The sequence below is a fragment of the Lissotriton vulgaris genome, chromosome 8, assembly GCF_964263255.1.
Source record: "Lissotriton vulgaris chromosome 8, aLisVul1.2, whole genome shotgun sequence".
Lineage (NCBI taxonomy): Eukaryota > Metazoa > Chordata > Amphibia > Caudata > Salamandridae > Lissotriton > Lissotriton vulgaris.
Window position 1 is genome coordinate 1207479726 of NC_141696.1, and position 13856 is coordinate 1207493581.

The window sequence follows — 13856 nt, forward strand, 5'->3', positions numbered from 1 at the left end:
GATGTTGTAAGCGACACAGCAAAAGAACCAGACCCAGGTAAACAAGAACAGTAGTCACTGATCAACTTACTGAATTCTGTTAAAACAGTGAATAGGTTGAAGGTGAGGCCCAAGGTGCAATGAGAGGAAGGCTACACTGCAAACAGAATGACAGAGAGACACCTTAGGAGAAATCCCAATTTTCCAAATTCCGTTGCAGGACATTTTCACTCATAGTAGACCAGTTATTCAGAAAATGTGAATCTAGAATATCCCATTCGGCCACAAGTAAAGAAACCTAGTGGTAATGAAGGACAAATTAATGGTTCAAGATTATTGCTGAAAGACAGGGGAGATATTGCATTTGTCACCGGAAAGCTTGCAGCCAATATAGCGTAATACTTGTGTATCGACAACACTAAGGATTCTACCTGTCGCTCTATGATTACCAGAGGCCATATTGGCCTGATCAGTTACAGGAGGAATCAGCTTACATTTTTTTCAACTCCGTTTTTATAGTATTTATTGTGAGATTTTGCTTCCACATTTTTAAGCTTAAAACGGAGTGACTGACTAAGTAATTTCCAGATAATTTGCAAATACTATTGACTTAAAATGCACCTTATTTCTGGGGAAGTCATTGGCATGGAGTTGCAAGCGTATAGCCTTGTAGCGTGCAGATTATCATGAACATTTATTTTATGTTACATATTACAGTGCAAAATTGCCTTTCATTTTTATAACCTTGACTATGTGTGCCATAACGTTAAGTAAATTATGGATCTGTTCATTGGTGATGGCATTCTGTTTATTAAACACAGCAACGTTTTTTTAACAGGTGCTCCCTTTGGATTAAAGAATTCTTCGAGTCTAAGACCCGTAAATCTGTTACAGGTAAATATAATGCACTACAATAGTATCACACTAATGCATATTCCTTAACTAGTATTTTACAGAATAGTTTTCAAATGTTTGCACTTTGAAGGATTCATTTACTTACTACAATGATTGCTTTTGTGGTCCGTTACTTAATCTCGTGTCCTAGACATGTAACATTTCTAAAAACATGGTGGATGCTTTGCCAATATGTTTGATTCTTTCCTTTATAGTTTGTGTCTTAAATATAACTGTCACATGGTATCACTTTCACTTGTTCATGGAAGCTGTTTTAACAAAATGATTTTTCAAACTAGTTTTGGTACCTTTGCACTTTTTAAAAAAGGTTTGCCATCTTTATATACTTGTGCAAGTTAGTACACAGCTCTGCTGGTACTGAAGAAAGATGTACAGATAAAAATACGGATAAAAGAGAAAACTTTACTGACTGATCCAATCCTCACTCGAATGACTTTTTCCTTCAAACGACTCAACGCAGAATCAACGATGGCAGAGTAGCATACATGTATTTGACAGAGTACCACCATTTATAGCGGGTGTATGCCATATTGTTGAGCTGCAAATGTGAAATCCTTCCCACCCTCTGCTGATTGATGCTCAGTATTTTGACTTCATCTGATTACCAACTGAGCCCTGCCACATTATAGCCACGACAGGACACTGACATTGAACTCAAAATGTAATATAAAAACAGTGCCCACAGATTCCTCAACCCCTCTATACAAATCTGTGGGTATGTCTCATATTCATTGCATCATGTTGTCTGCCATCTGTGACAAGGGGCTCATTCCGTCTTGCACTGATCACAGACTGAGTTGACCTTAACAAGAATCAAACTCCTAACAGTCCGAACAAAAACGCCGGTTGCCAGTAGTGCATGTTTACCTTATTAACCCACCTTACTGGCTTCATTTACATTTCAACTGACCCATGCTGCTTCTGTTTAACAAAATTATTTTGCATCACCTTAAACTAGATGTTAACAAATGTCACTAGGTAACCCCTTAATTCTTCATTCACAATTTGGTCCTCTCCTTTGCTACCTTCACTCCACCCATTTCCATGCATCTTCTCCTATCAAGCGTATCCACTCCATAGAATACTTCCTTTTAAAACTATATCAACATTGCTCTACCTTGATGCTCTACCCTGATATCCACTTTTAACAGAGAGTACAATTCCATAGTACCTATCAATTCTCTTCCAGGAGATACTCATTAATAGTCATAAGCACTGAATTATCTCCGCCCATAATAATTTATGTGTAAATATAACCAGAAGTACATAGTACTAACTAATTATACACAAATACATGTATAATAACCATAATATGCAGCCTAACATATATACATAGGCTAATAAAGCCAAACCTTACACACGTTCTGAAGCATGAAAATATGCTGTATATAAATGCAATAAACAGGCATGAGCCTAAAATGCATTTCAACACCATGAAAAACCTTTTATTTTCATCAAAGAACCTGTTGTAAACAGTTATTAGCCTACAAGGCTGCATATGAAAAAATGTCTTTGTACAGAAAATCAGACTGGCACCCTGCCTTTAAGGCCCCAGAGAATCTGCACACTTTGCCTTTAAGGCCTCCAGGAGAACTCTGTTCCCATCATGCACCACAGGTGACAGTTAGGTCAGTTCTTTTTTCAGGCTTGTTCTGTGAGGAACCTGGAACTTGAGCTCTGCTAATTTGCAGTTTTTCTGTCAGAAGTTGGTTTTTTCTTGTCTTTTTTGACAATATATTACTTTGGTGGTTTCTTAATATCTTTTTCTGACTAAATTGTTGGTGCTGCTTAGTCAGAATGCCACCTTTATTTTACAAATGTCCTTCCTGTGGGAAGAAGATGTCAAAAACTGATCCACAATCTGTATGTGTGGTTTGTCTTCCAGCTTCTCATAAGGTGGAAGAGTGTTATCACTGCCTGAACCTTTCTAGTAGGACTTTAAGAGAAAGGGAGAAAATGAGGTTGCTGGGCCTTCTGGAGAGAGAGAACCGTGGTGAGAAGTGTTCCAAGAGCTTGTTATCATCTGCTAAGCCATCTTCTCAACCCAAACGTCGAAGAACAGCTTCTCCAGAAGGTAGAACTAAAAAACATCGACTCCAGGGAGCGTCGCCATCAAAAAAGGTGCGCTTGACGTCGAGATCCAGATTGCCGTCAGCATTGTCGGCGTCGAAGAGGGCTCCATCGACGTCGAGGACTTTGCCGGTGAGGCAAGGTTCAGTGTCTCGACAGTCGCCGTCGAAATCATTTTCGACGTCGAGACATCTGGTGTCGATTGCAGTAAGGACGACGTCAGGGGCGCAAGGTTCGACGTCCAATTATCGTAAGAGAACGATGTCGAGGGAAGAGAGGCGTCCGACGTCAAAGGATCGAGTGTCGACGTCAAAGGGTATAGTGTCGACGTCGAGAGGGAGTCATCGATCGGCGTCGAAGGAAAGACCGAGGTCGAGAGAGAGAGGTACGTCGTCGTCGAGGAAAAGGTCGACGTCAAGAGGAAGAACGGCGTTGAAGGATTTGACATCGAGACCTAAAAGGAGATGGTGAAGGTCTCCATCGCGACGTAGGTCGACGTCGAAGCTTGCTTCGGGCTCGAAGCATGGAGTGTCTAGGTCTCCCCCACCTGAATACGGGTCGGTTTCGAGACTATCAAGACCAGCCTCTCGGACCTCACTTAGGTCTTTGTCGAGGTCAGAAATAAGTCCACAACGTTTAGTGGCGTCTTCACCGCTGGATCAGCAAGACGGCAGGTCTGCGGTGGGTCAAGAGACCGTGCACCAGGACTCTTCTGTGGTGGCTCATTCTGGCTCAACCTCAGGATAAGTGTCAGATGACAGACAATTGGTGCCCAGACAAGGGACTCCATCTGGCTCATTGGTCTCTGAGCACAGTGTAGTCTCCAGAGCTTCCAAGTCTTCAGCAGGGCTGCATATTGTGCAGGTTTCACCTGAGGCTTCACCTGAGCGTGCAGAGTGGCCTATTAACATGTCACCGAGGTGGCTGGAAAGCCTTAGACATTGGAAGATGCGTCCAGATGCAGGTCTGATGGGGAAGAGGGCTCCGGTCCCTCAGTCGGAGCTGCATTGAAGATCACGCTCGAAATCCCTAGTGAGAGAGAGATCACGTTTGAGGGAGCGTAGGAGGCAGCGATCGGCAACTCCTCAGAGACGGCGTAGAACCCCTTCAACATCTTCTACGTCATCTTCGTCTTCTTCAAGGTCTTCATATATTGACTATTCTCCCACTATATCATCTACTCCGCCCTCCAGAGTGTCTCCCGTGGATGATTTGAGCACATTTAATGATGTTATGTCGTGGGGCGAAAAAGTTCAACATCAAGATGGCAGTTACTCAAGGGGCAACGTCAGTCATCTTTGAAACCCTGCATCACAAGATGACTGGCAGGCCTCTTCTGACGTTCGTGCCCGGTTTGATAGAACCAGCAATGAGAACATTCTTAACTCCGGCCACGGTGGGTTCAGGTCCTTCTAGGATTGCAAAGAAGTACAAGGCTCCAGCAGAAGATCCACTATTTTTGCGTTCTGACCCACCTCCAGACTCACTTATTGTGGCGGCAGTCAGAATAGCGCATTCTGCAGCATCTACCTCTTCTGCTCCACCTGAAAAGGATAGTAAAAGTATGGATTCTTTGGGGCGAAGAATGTGTAACACCTCGGGGTCGGTCATGAGAGTGGCCAGTGCGGCAGCCTTATTGGGCCGCTATAATCGTCTGCTCTGGGACTCGGTGGCTCGTTTTGCGGATAACCTCCCTAAGGAAGATCAGAAGGATTTCCTGGAAATTGTGGAAGAAGGATTGGTGGCTAACCAGGGCATTAGCGCGGCTGCTGATTCGGCGAATCTGTCAGCTCATGGTTATGCCCACGGTGTTTGTGCTAGGCGTTCAGCTTGGCTTCGCCTTACTGGGCTAAAGCCTGAGGCTCAGAGAAAAATAGTAAATTTACCGTTTAATGGTTCGACTCTGTTTGGATCTCACGCTGACAATGAGATGTCCAAAATGAAAGTGGAGTTGGACACTCTTAAGGCCGTAGGTCTTGAAAAGAAGAAAGAATTTAAACGTCGGGGTAATTTTCGTCCCTTTGACAAAAGATCTTTCCAGCAGAGGAGCCAACAGACTAATTGGTCTTCGCAAAACCAAGACCAGAATCAACAGAGGTCGCAATTCCAACAGCGGCGACCTGGGCGAGGCAGAGGCAATGGAAATAGGCAGCAGTCATCTGCTACCAAGCAGCCTCAAAAACAATGAACGGAGGCTTCCTCCGCAACCGTGTGCCACTCCGGTTGGAGGAAGTATTGTGTGTTTTCTGGACGAGTGGAAACAGATCACAAAGGACAGATGGGTGCTGGGTATCATTCAGAACGGGTACCTTTTGAGATACAAGAAGCCACCCCCTGTCATGCGTCCTCTAAAGATGTTACAGTGGAATATAAAGCGTTTACAACAGGAAGCGAACATCCTTCTGACGAAGAGGGCCATAGAACTAGTACCATCTCAGCAGAGATGTCAAGGCCTGTACGCCTCGATTTTTTCTCGTAAAGAAAAAAAGGTCCAGCTACGGAGTTCAGACCCATTCTGGATTTGAGACGGTTGAACAAATTCATTCGAAAGGAGAGGTTTTGAATGCTGGCTCTTCATCAGATCTTCCCTCAGTTACACCAGGGGGATTGGATGTGTTCCATCGATCTGAAGGATGCTTATATTTCATATTCCGGTATCCAGAAAACATTGCAAGTTTCTCAGGTTTCAAGTAGCTGCTCATCATTATCAGTACGCAGTACTCCCTTTCGGCCTGAGATCAGCTCCCAGAAAATTTTCAAAATGTATGGAGGTAGTTGCTGCTTGTCTTTGAAAGAGACGGATTTTCATATATCCGTACTTAGACGACTGGCTTCTGAAGAGTTCATCCCCATCTCTACTGGAAGAACATCTATCAATATGCCTACAACTCATGGGCAAGTTGGGTCTTCAAGTCAATTACAAGAAGTCCTTAATGAACCCCACCCAGAAGATCCACTACCTGGGTGCTCAACTGGACACGGAAGAAGAAAACGTGTGTCCTTCGGAGGAGAGGTGGTTATCCATCAAGGCAAAGTGTTTTCTTCTCCTTCAGTCTGCACGTCCGACAGTTCGGCAAGTGTCCTCTCTCCTGGGGTCCATGGCATCGTGCATCTTCATTGTGCCAAACGCACGTTTGCATATGCGTCCTCTACAGCAGTGTCTGGAAGATCAGTGGAAACCGAGGACGGGATGCTGGGAGGATCGAATTCATCTCCAACAGTCTGCAAGAGATTCCATCCGGTGGTGGATGAAGAAGACACACTTGATGAAGGGAGTTCCTTTTCATCAGGACCCACCAACGCAGACTCTGATAAGACGCCTCTCTCCAAGGTTGGGGGGCGAATATGGGCCCTCTGCAGGTACAAGGGCTATGGTCAGACTTCGAGAAAGGATATCACATCAATCTACTCGAACTCAGAGAGGTCCATCTTGCTCTCAAGTCCCTGGCTCCATCTCCACAGACTCGGTCCCTCCTGGTGCAAACAGACAATACAACTACAATGTATTACTTAAACAAGCAGGGGGGTACCAGATCCAGGACTCTGTCCATAGAAGCCCAGACCATCTGGCATTGGTTACTTGCACGAGACCTGTCCATAACAGCGGTTCACCAACCAAGGAGTCTCAACTCACAGGCGGAAGACCTCAGCAGAGACTTCGTCGAAGCGCACAACTGGGATCTCAACGAAGACGTCGCGCACAGCATTTTCCAGGCTTGGGGAACACCAGACATCGATCTGTTCGCAGACGCGGCAACTGCAAAATGCCCCGTCTTCGTGTCCAGGTTCTTCCAGAAAGGGTCTCAAGGGAATGCCCTTTTGATAGACTGGTGTCAAAACTTGCTGTACGCTTTTCCACCGACACCGTTGATACCAGCAGTGATCAATCGGTTGTACAAGACCGACTCCAGAATGATACTGATTTGCCCAGAATGGCCACGCCAGTGGTGGTTCCCTGATCTCCTCCAGTTGTCAATAATGCCACACAGGAGATTGCCTTGTCGCCCGGATCTTCTGTCCAAACAGGAGGGGCGAGTGTTTCATCCCAATCTGCCCTCCCTGCGCTGTGATGGGTCAAGCCCTGATCTTTGGACTGGGTAAGAGTGGTCTGCTTAATTCAGACACTCTGTTCATCACCACCCCCTTTTCTGAATCGTTTTGGTCCACCATAAGCGTGGAAGGGTATACTCAGATGTGAGTCCCTTGCTCATTGCACCATCAGGATTCAAGCAAGCCGGGCCGAAGACGGCTGAAATGCCAGAAACCGGTCCCCGGAAGCTTGTTTCCTTCCCAGTATAAGAATTGGCTTGGTAGTTTGGTCTGCCCTGTTCCCATGATGCACTGGGCCAGGGACAGACTAATTTGCATATAACCAGGTTCTGAGCTGGGATGGTGCAGTGAGCTAAATAACGGTGATGGGTCAAGCCCTGATCTTTGGACTGGGTAAGAGTGGTCTGCTTAATTCAGACACTCTGTTCATCACCACCCCCTTTTCTGAATCATCTCCCTGCGCTTGGCAGCATGGCTCCTGAAGTCATCCAGTACGGGCACTTACAGCTGAATCCGGAGTGTATGAACATCCTTAAGGAGGCAAAGTGACCTTCTACAAGACAATCCTACGGATTTAAGTGGAAACGTTTTTACCTTTGGTGTCAGAGTAAGGGTCTTGACCCTATTCATGGTCAATAACAGGTGATCTTGCCTGATCTACTTTACCTTGCTGAATCTGGTTTGCAGTTTAGTTCCATCAAAGTCCATCTTGCTGCAATAACTGCTTATAGAAAATCGCCAAGACAGATATCTTTCTTTCGGATGCCTGTGGTGAAGGATTTTCTGGAAGGGTTAAGAAATGTGTATCCTCCAGTCAGGTCTCCTTCTCCACCTTGGGAGCTTAATGTGGTGTTGACTAAGTTAATGGGTCCCCCCCTTTGAGCCATACATAAAGCGTCTTTACAACACTTATCTTGGAAAGTAGCGTTCCTGGTGGCCATCACTTCTGCTCGTAGGGTGAGCGAAATCCAGGCTCTGTGTTGCAATGCACCGTACACTATTTTTCATGGAAACAGAGTGGTGCTCAGAACTCCTGCTTTCCTGCCCAAGGTGGTGTCGGATTTTCATATTAATCAAACCATAACATTGCCTACTTTCTTCCCAAACCCTTCGAGTCCGGCTGAACGGGCTCTACATTCATTAGATCTGAAAAGGGTTTTGAAATTTTACTTAGATAAAACAAAGTCTTTGAGGCACACGGACCGTCTTTTTGTGAACTATGGTCCTACGAATACTGGTTTGGCAGCGTCCAAGAGATCCATTTCTAGATAGATAGTGTCATGTATCCTACTGGCTTATCAGCTAGCCCACAAGTCTTTATCAGGTAGACCTAGGGCGCATTCTACGAGGGGGAAAGCCTCTACCACAGCTCTCCTTAGGAATGTGGCTATGTCAGAGATATGTAAAGCAGCTACTTGGCGTTCAGTGCATACGTTTACACGCCATTACTGTCTAGATTCTGATGCGCAGATTGATGCTCAAGTGGGACAATCATCCCTCAGAAATTTGTTTGCTAATTCTAGCTAAACACTATGGTTTAAAAGTGTGGCTATGCATTTATCTGTTCGCCCGCTTCTAGTGGGTATGAGCTTGCTACTCTATTCAGTGCTTATGACTATTAATGAGTATCCCCTGGAAGAGAAGGATTAGTTACTTACCTGTAATCCTAGTTCTCTTCCAGAGGTATACTCATTAAAGTCATAAGCACCCTCCCGCCTCTCCGGGCGAGCAGTAGCAATGAGGTTTTTTCTTTTCAGTATGTATTATGAAGTTTTTAAGTGCAGATTCCTGCTAAAGTTTACTGTACCGTACAAAATAACTGACCTAACTGTCACCTGTGGTGCATGATGGGAACAGAGTGATGTGTTTTATCTAGGAACCCGATTCATTATTGTGCCTTTATGCCCCTATACGGCTATAATCAATAATATCCCTATAATGGCATAATAATCAGAGCCATATTTCAGTAAATCGCCCCTGCAGTCCAAGACACGGCAGAAGCTACTTCCTTAGATTCCTAGAGAGCACACCGAGTTCTTTCGACACACCAAACCTCCAGCAACCTGGGAAAGCCCCGCTTGCTTTGATTTGTAATAGAACTCCTGCGAGCACTGTAAGAACGGCCAGTTCTTAGTGACATCTTTATTGACGTCTTATGTCCAAACCTTACGTCAAACTCTGCACCTTTCAGGTATAAATATACCAACATTGCCTTAAGCAAACACACAGTGGTGATTCTGGAGGAGAGCAGCTAATCTACTTTCCGAGAGCCCAGCAGAAGCAAGAAGCCCACGGACGCTGCCTCTCCTCTTTGACGCGCTGAGAAAGACGCTGAGGGGATACCAGACCTCCTACATTCTATTCCCAAGGTACAGTGCTTACTAAACCCTTAGAGAGAATTCTTGAACAGATCCTTGGCAACAAACCTACTTAACTTAAACTGCTACTTACTTACTCCTTCCCACGTATTAGGCTTAGGTCAGGTACACCGGGTAGGCGTAGTTTAGAAGCATCAGTTGAGCACGTTAGCCTATGCATATATGTTTTAACCATTTTAAAGTGTCTTATGGCTAAGAAACCATATCAATGCTTTTACAGTATTATTTCATAATACTCCTTTTACTATACGTTCTTTACTTTATAGCAAGTATTGCAATTGTGGCAATTCATTTCTCTTGCATGATAAGGAAGACTGCTCAATAAATAATACCTTTTATTGAAAACGCTGTCTCTCTATTCTCTGCACCCTGGTGAAATTAAATATGCACAACTGACTGAGTGAAATAGCTGTCTATTGTTTCACACGACTCTAGAGGTTGACTCTTATTCTGAGGGAGCAAAGTTGTCATGTTTATGCGGTTGTCGGAAGCTGAATCCCTTCTTGTCTGAGCCAGGGAAGCTGATCACTTCCTACTCAGTCAAGAAAGTTTCCAGTGACCTCTGAGCTAGCTGGCGCAAACCTAAATTAAGTCTAACATAGTCAGTAGAGACCTAGAAGACCTCAGTCCTACGTCTACACTGCTGTTTGTTATTCCAATACGCAGGGCCTATAGGGAAAATAGGAACTACACTACATGGCGCCCAACGTTTGGTAAGGCGATAAAACTAATGCAAGACGTTAGAGTAACTCAGTCGTGCTTTTTCACACAGACCCTTTCTCCCGTAAATACTCCCAATAGACGTCTGGAGTGGGTGAAAGGTTAAAATCCGCCGGAACTTAGTAGGAAGAGATTCCTATGTAGAGTTTTTGGTTTAGTCAAGGTTGAAGGATACAGTGTTTCAAAATATTGTGCACCTAATCTTTTGTTTCCTTGAAACCTGATCTGCAACAAAAACCTTTCTAACTGTAAAAATGCCAGGGATTGAAGACGAAAGGGAAGCAGCTAAATTAGCAGCCCAACTAATGGAGGATGACATGAGTCTCCTACAGATTGACCGAAATGCTATCCTCATTCCTTTCAACATAAGAAAAACTATAACTTTAAAACTTATAGAACACGGACTGTCATCACGAGGTGGTACAGTCATTTTCGTGATAGAGGCACACGAATATCGGCAGACAGAGGTATTCTATTCATGGATAAACTTTCCAGCTGCAAACGCTACAACACACAAATTCCACTATTACAGAATAGAGGAACCACCGTATGAATATACTCCTTTCGAGGATATTGAAATACCACTAAATTACCAAGAGCACCTGCTCTGGTTTAAAGGCGCCCTAAAACTTAATGATCACATCACCAGGCTCGGTCCACTAGGTAGACCAGGAGCAACGTGGCCGGTTCTAGCCAGCTACACCCCACATCCAGACATTGATAAAATGTCAAGAGAAGAACTTTTAGCATAGCTAAAATTACTAATTAAAATTCACAGACAGTTAGTCCAATATGTAATGCGGACTGCAACAGTCCAACCAGCTGTTAATATTCCACAGCTGACCCCTCAGCTGGGGAACACAAATAAAATTACACCACAGAACATACAATCATGTCTGGGAAAAACACCCGCAAAACGGGAACAAATTCCATTCTGGCTGGCACAGAAAATAACTCAAATAGAGGCAATATTCCCGAATACTACCCCTATTGAGAAACTCAGAATTCTGACTATCTGCCTTCCAATGGGGGTCGCACCACATGTGGAGGACTCTTGACACCTGGGGCACAGTCTTTGCTTCCATTTACACAAAAACACATGGTGTTCCGTCCCTGGCGGTAATACCAGATGTGCTAAAACAAATTCAGAATGAATACGGTCCAGAACCTGCTTTAACACTTGGTATGAAATTACTGAAAGACTTCAAGCAGGTCTCGGCTATATTATTAGCCAACATAAAAGGAGGGGAAGCATCTGTGGCGATCCTCCAAAAATTGAAAGAAATAGATATAACAGATCAACCAATTGAGCTTGCCAGAATCGTAGAAAAATGCTATGAAGAACTAGGTAGAGATATTTTGGGTGGGAAACCGGTAAAACCCCAACTACTTGAAAATCCTGAAAAGATATTTATTAAAAATAATCTAAACACTCCTAAAAAGAGCTGGGATGGAAATAAACAATCCACTCCCAAAGAAAAAGGTTTCCAGTCTAGAGGAAGGTCTCCTCGGCGGAGAGAAAGAACTCCGAATCGAGAACACCAGTCTCCCCAAAGGGAGCCCTCTGAAAAAAGATACAACCTTAGAAATAGGGATAATTTGAAAAAGCCTGATAGATATCAAGATATTGATACACACCCCTCTCGATTCTTTTCGCAGAAATCGGAACGAAGAGGACGGTCAGAACAAAGGGAAGTACACGCCAAGTCCAAAGACAAGGAACCTGCTCAAAGTAAAAAATTACAATTTCCAAAAAAGAAGGTAGCCAGTATTAAAATAATCAAACATGCCGAGGATACTGAGGACACAGCTGAAAAACGGAGAGTGGGAACAGACAATGCTAGACAGCGCAGCAGAAATCAGCATAGCTCGCAAGATTCTGATGAATCATCTGGAGACAGTGGACACGAATGAATACATTCAAGTGGAAACTGCAGATACCAGAGTTAGCGAACCTCATAAAATATACGAAATAACATTGCGTATAGCGGGAGATAAGACTAGGAAAATAAGGGGTCTGTTTTGGGATAACCTCTCAAAAGGCTATGACATCCTGTTAGCTGAGACAGATTGGCCCCCAGAGTTTGTAAGGAAGTGCCCTCATGGCGAAGAAATGATTATGCCTTCTTTCTCAAATCATATTCCAATTCACAGAAAATATATATATGCAAGAAAATGGGCAGTAGCTCAAGCACCTGCATTATATAAGAATCATGTAGGATGTGATGAGGACTCTCCTCCTCACAAAATCCAGTTAAAATGTCAACCTACTGCACAGAGGCAGTACCCGATTAAGCAAGAAGCTAAAAAACAAGTCAGGGAGATTTTAGATCAACTTGAATACCAAGGGGTGATTGAAACATGCACCTATCAAATGAACAATCCTTTGTTTCCTGTCTCCAAACCAGAAGATTCGTATCGTCTAGTCTTGGACTACAGACACCTTAACTCATGTTGCAAAACATTTGCGGTACAAAATTCGCACAGTGCGGCACTAATGAATAACATAGTTCGCAAAAAATACAAAACAACATTAGACCTTTCTAATGGGTTCTTTTGTCAAAATATTGCACCGGAAAGCAGATACTTGACCGCTATCTCAATAATGGGGTCACAGAAAAATTTCTGTCGACTCTCGCAGGGATTCAAGAATAGCTCAGGATTATTCTCAGTCAGAGTAACAGAGTTACTACAAATGTATGGTGGTGAGGCATTATCTTATGTCGATGACATCTATCTCACAGACGACGACTTGGATACCCACTTGAAAAGAGTGAACACCATAATACTTGGGTTCGCAGCAGACGGTTACAAATTCAACTTTAAAAAGTCACAAATTGCCCATCTAACGGTCCTATTTTTAGGATACGAATTATCAAGTGAAGGCAAAAGCCTAGCAGACAACTTCTTGGAGAAGTGCGCTGTACTCCAAGCACCAAAAACGCTGAAAAATTTACAATCGATTCTAGGCTTCCTGAATTTGGGAAGAACTTGTATTCTAAATTATGCAGAGAGGGTTCAACCTCTCTATGAATTAATAAAACCTGATTTTAAACCAATCAACTGGACTCAAAAACACACAGAAATTTTGAGATCACTGCAAACAGACATGTTAGCTAAAACCAAATTAGAAACACGAGACTATACTCGCAACCTTGTAATCCGAGTCATCCCAGGAAGATGCAGATTCACGTACCTGACCTCTAATGAGGGAGAAATGGTACCAATAGCTTACAAATCACTTTTGTACACAAAAGCTGAAATAAAATTCAGTTCAACTGAAAAAATTCGAACTGCGGTTCAGACTGCTGTAGCAAAAGAAAGGGCCCTAGCACAAGGTAAATGAATAATAATCGTTACACCTATACCTGCCCTAGAAGCGGTAACAAAAGCGAGCATTCCAAATGCTAAAGCTCCGCATCCAAGATGGATCCAATGGGTTAATTCTCTTGCTGCAACAGACGTAGTATATGAGTTTTATCCTAATCTAAAAACACAAGAATTTTTACAATATGAATATGAATGTCCTCTGCCAACTGAAATCCTGCCTCTAGAACAATACGGATGTATCATATATACAGACGGATCAGCACAATCCGCAGTTGGGGGTAAACAAGCTTACAGTGCTGCGTGCGCGATTGTTAAAGGTCGTTGGCACAAAGGAAAATTTAGACCACTGGTCACTAAAACGCAATCTCTAGGAGATTTTACAGCTCAGCGAGCTGAACTACCACCATTTAAGAT

General features: G+C 43.7%; 1 protein-coding gene across 4 annotated transcripts in view; it reads left to right on the forward strand.

Moving 5' to 3' along the window:
* SUPT20H (SPT20 homolog, SAGA complex component) overlaps window positions 1-13856 on the forward strand; it is a 447817-nt gene that overhangs the window by 362965 nt on the left and 70996 nt on the right. For all 4 annotated transcript variants that reach the window (XM_086935080.1, XM_086935082.1, XM_086935081.1 and 1 more), the window contains exon 22: window positions 818-873. In XM_086935080.1, the coding sequence (XP_086791206.1) occupies window positions 818-873 (56 nt within the window). The remainder of the gene's footprint in view (window positions 1-817; window positions 874-13856) is intronic.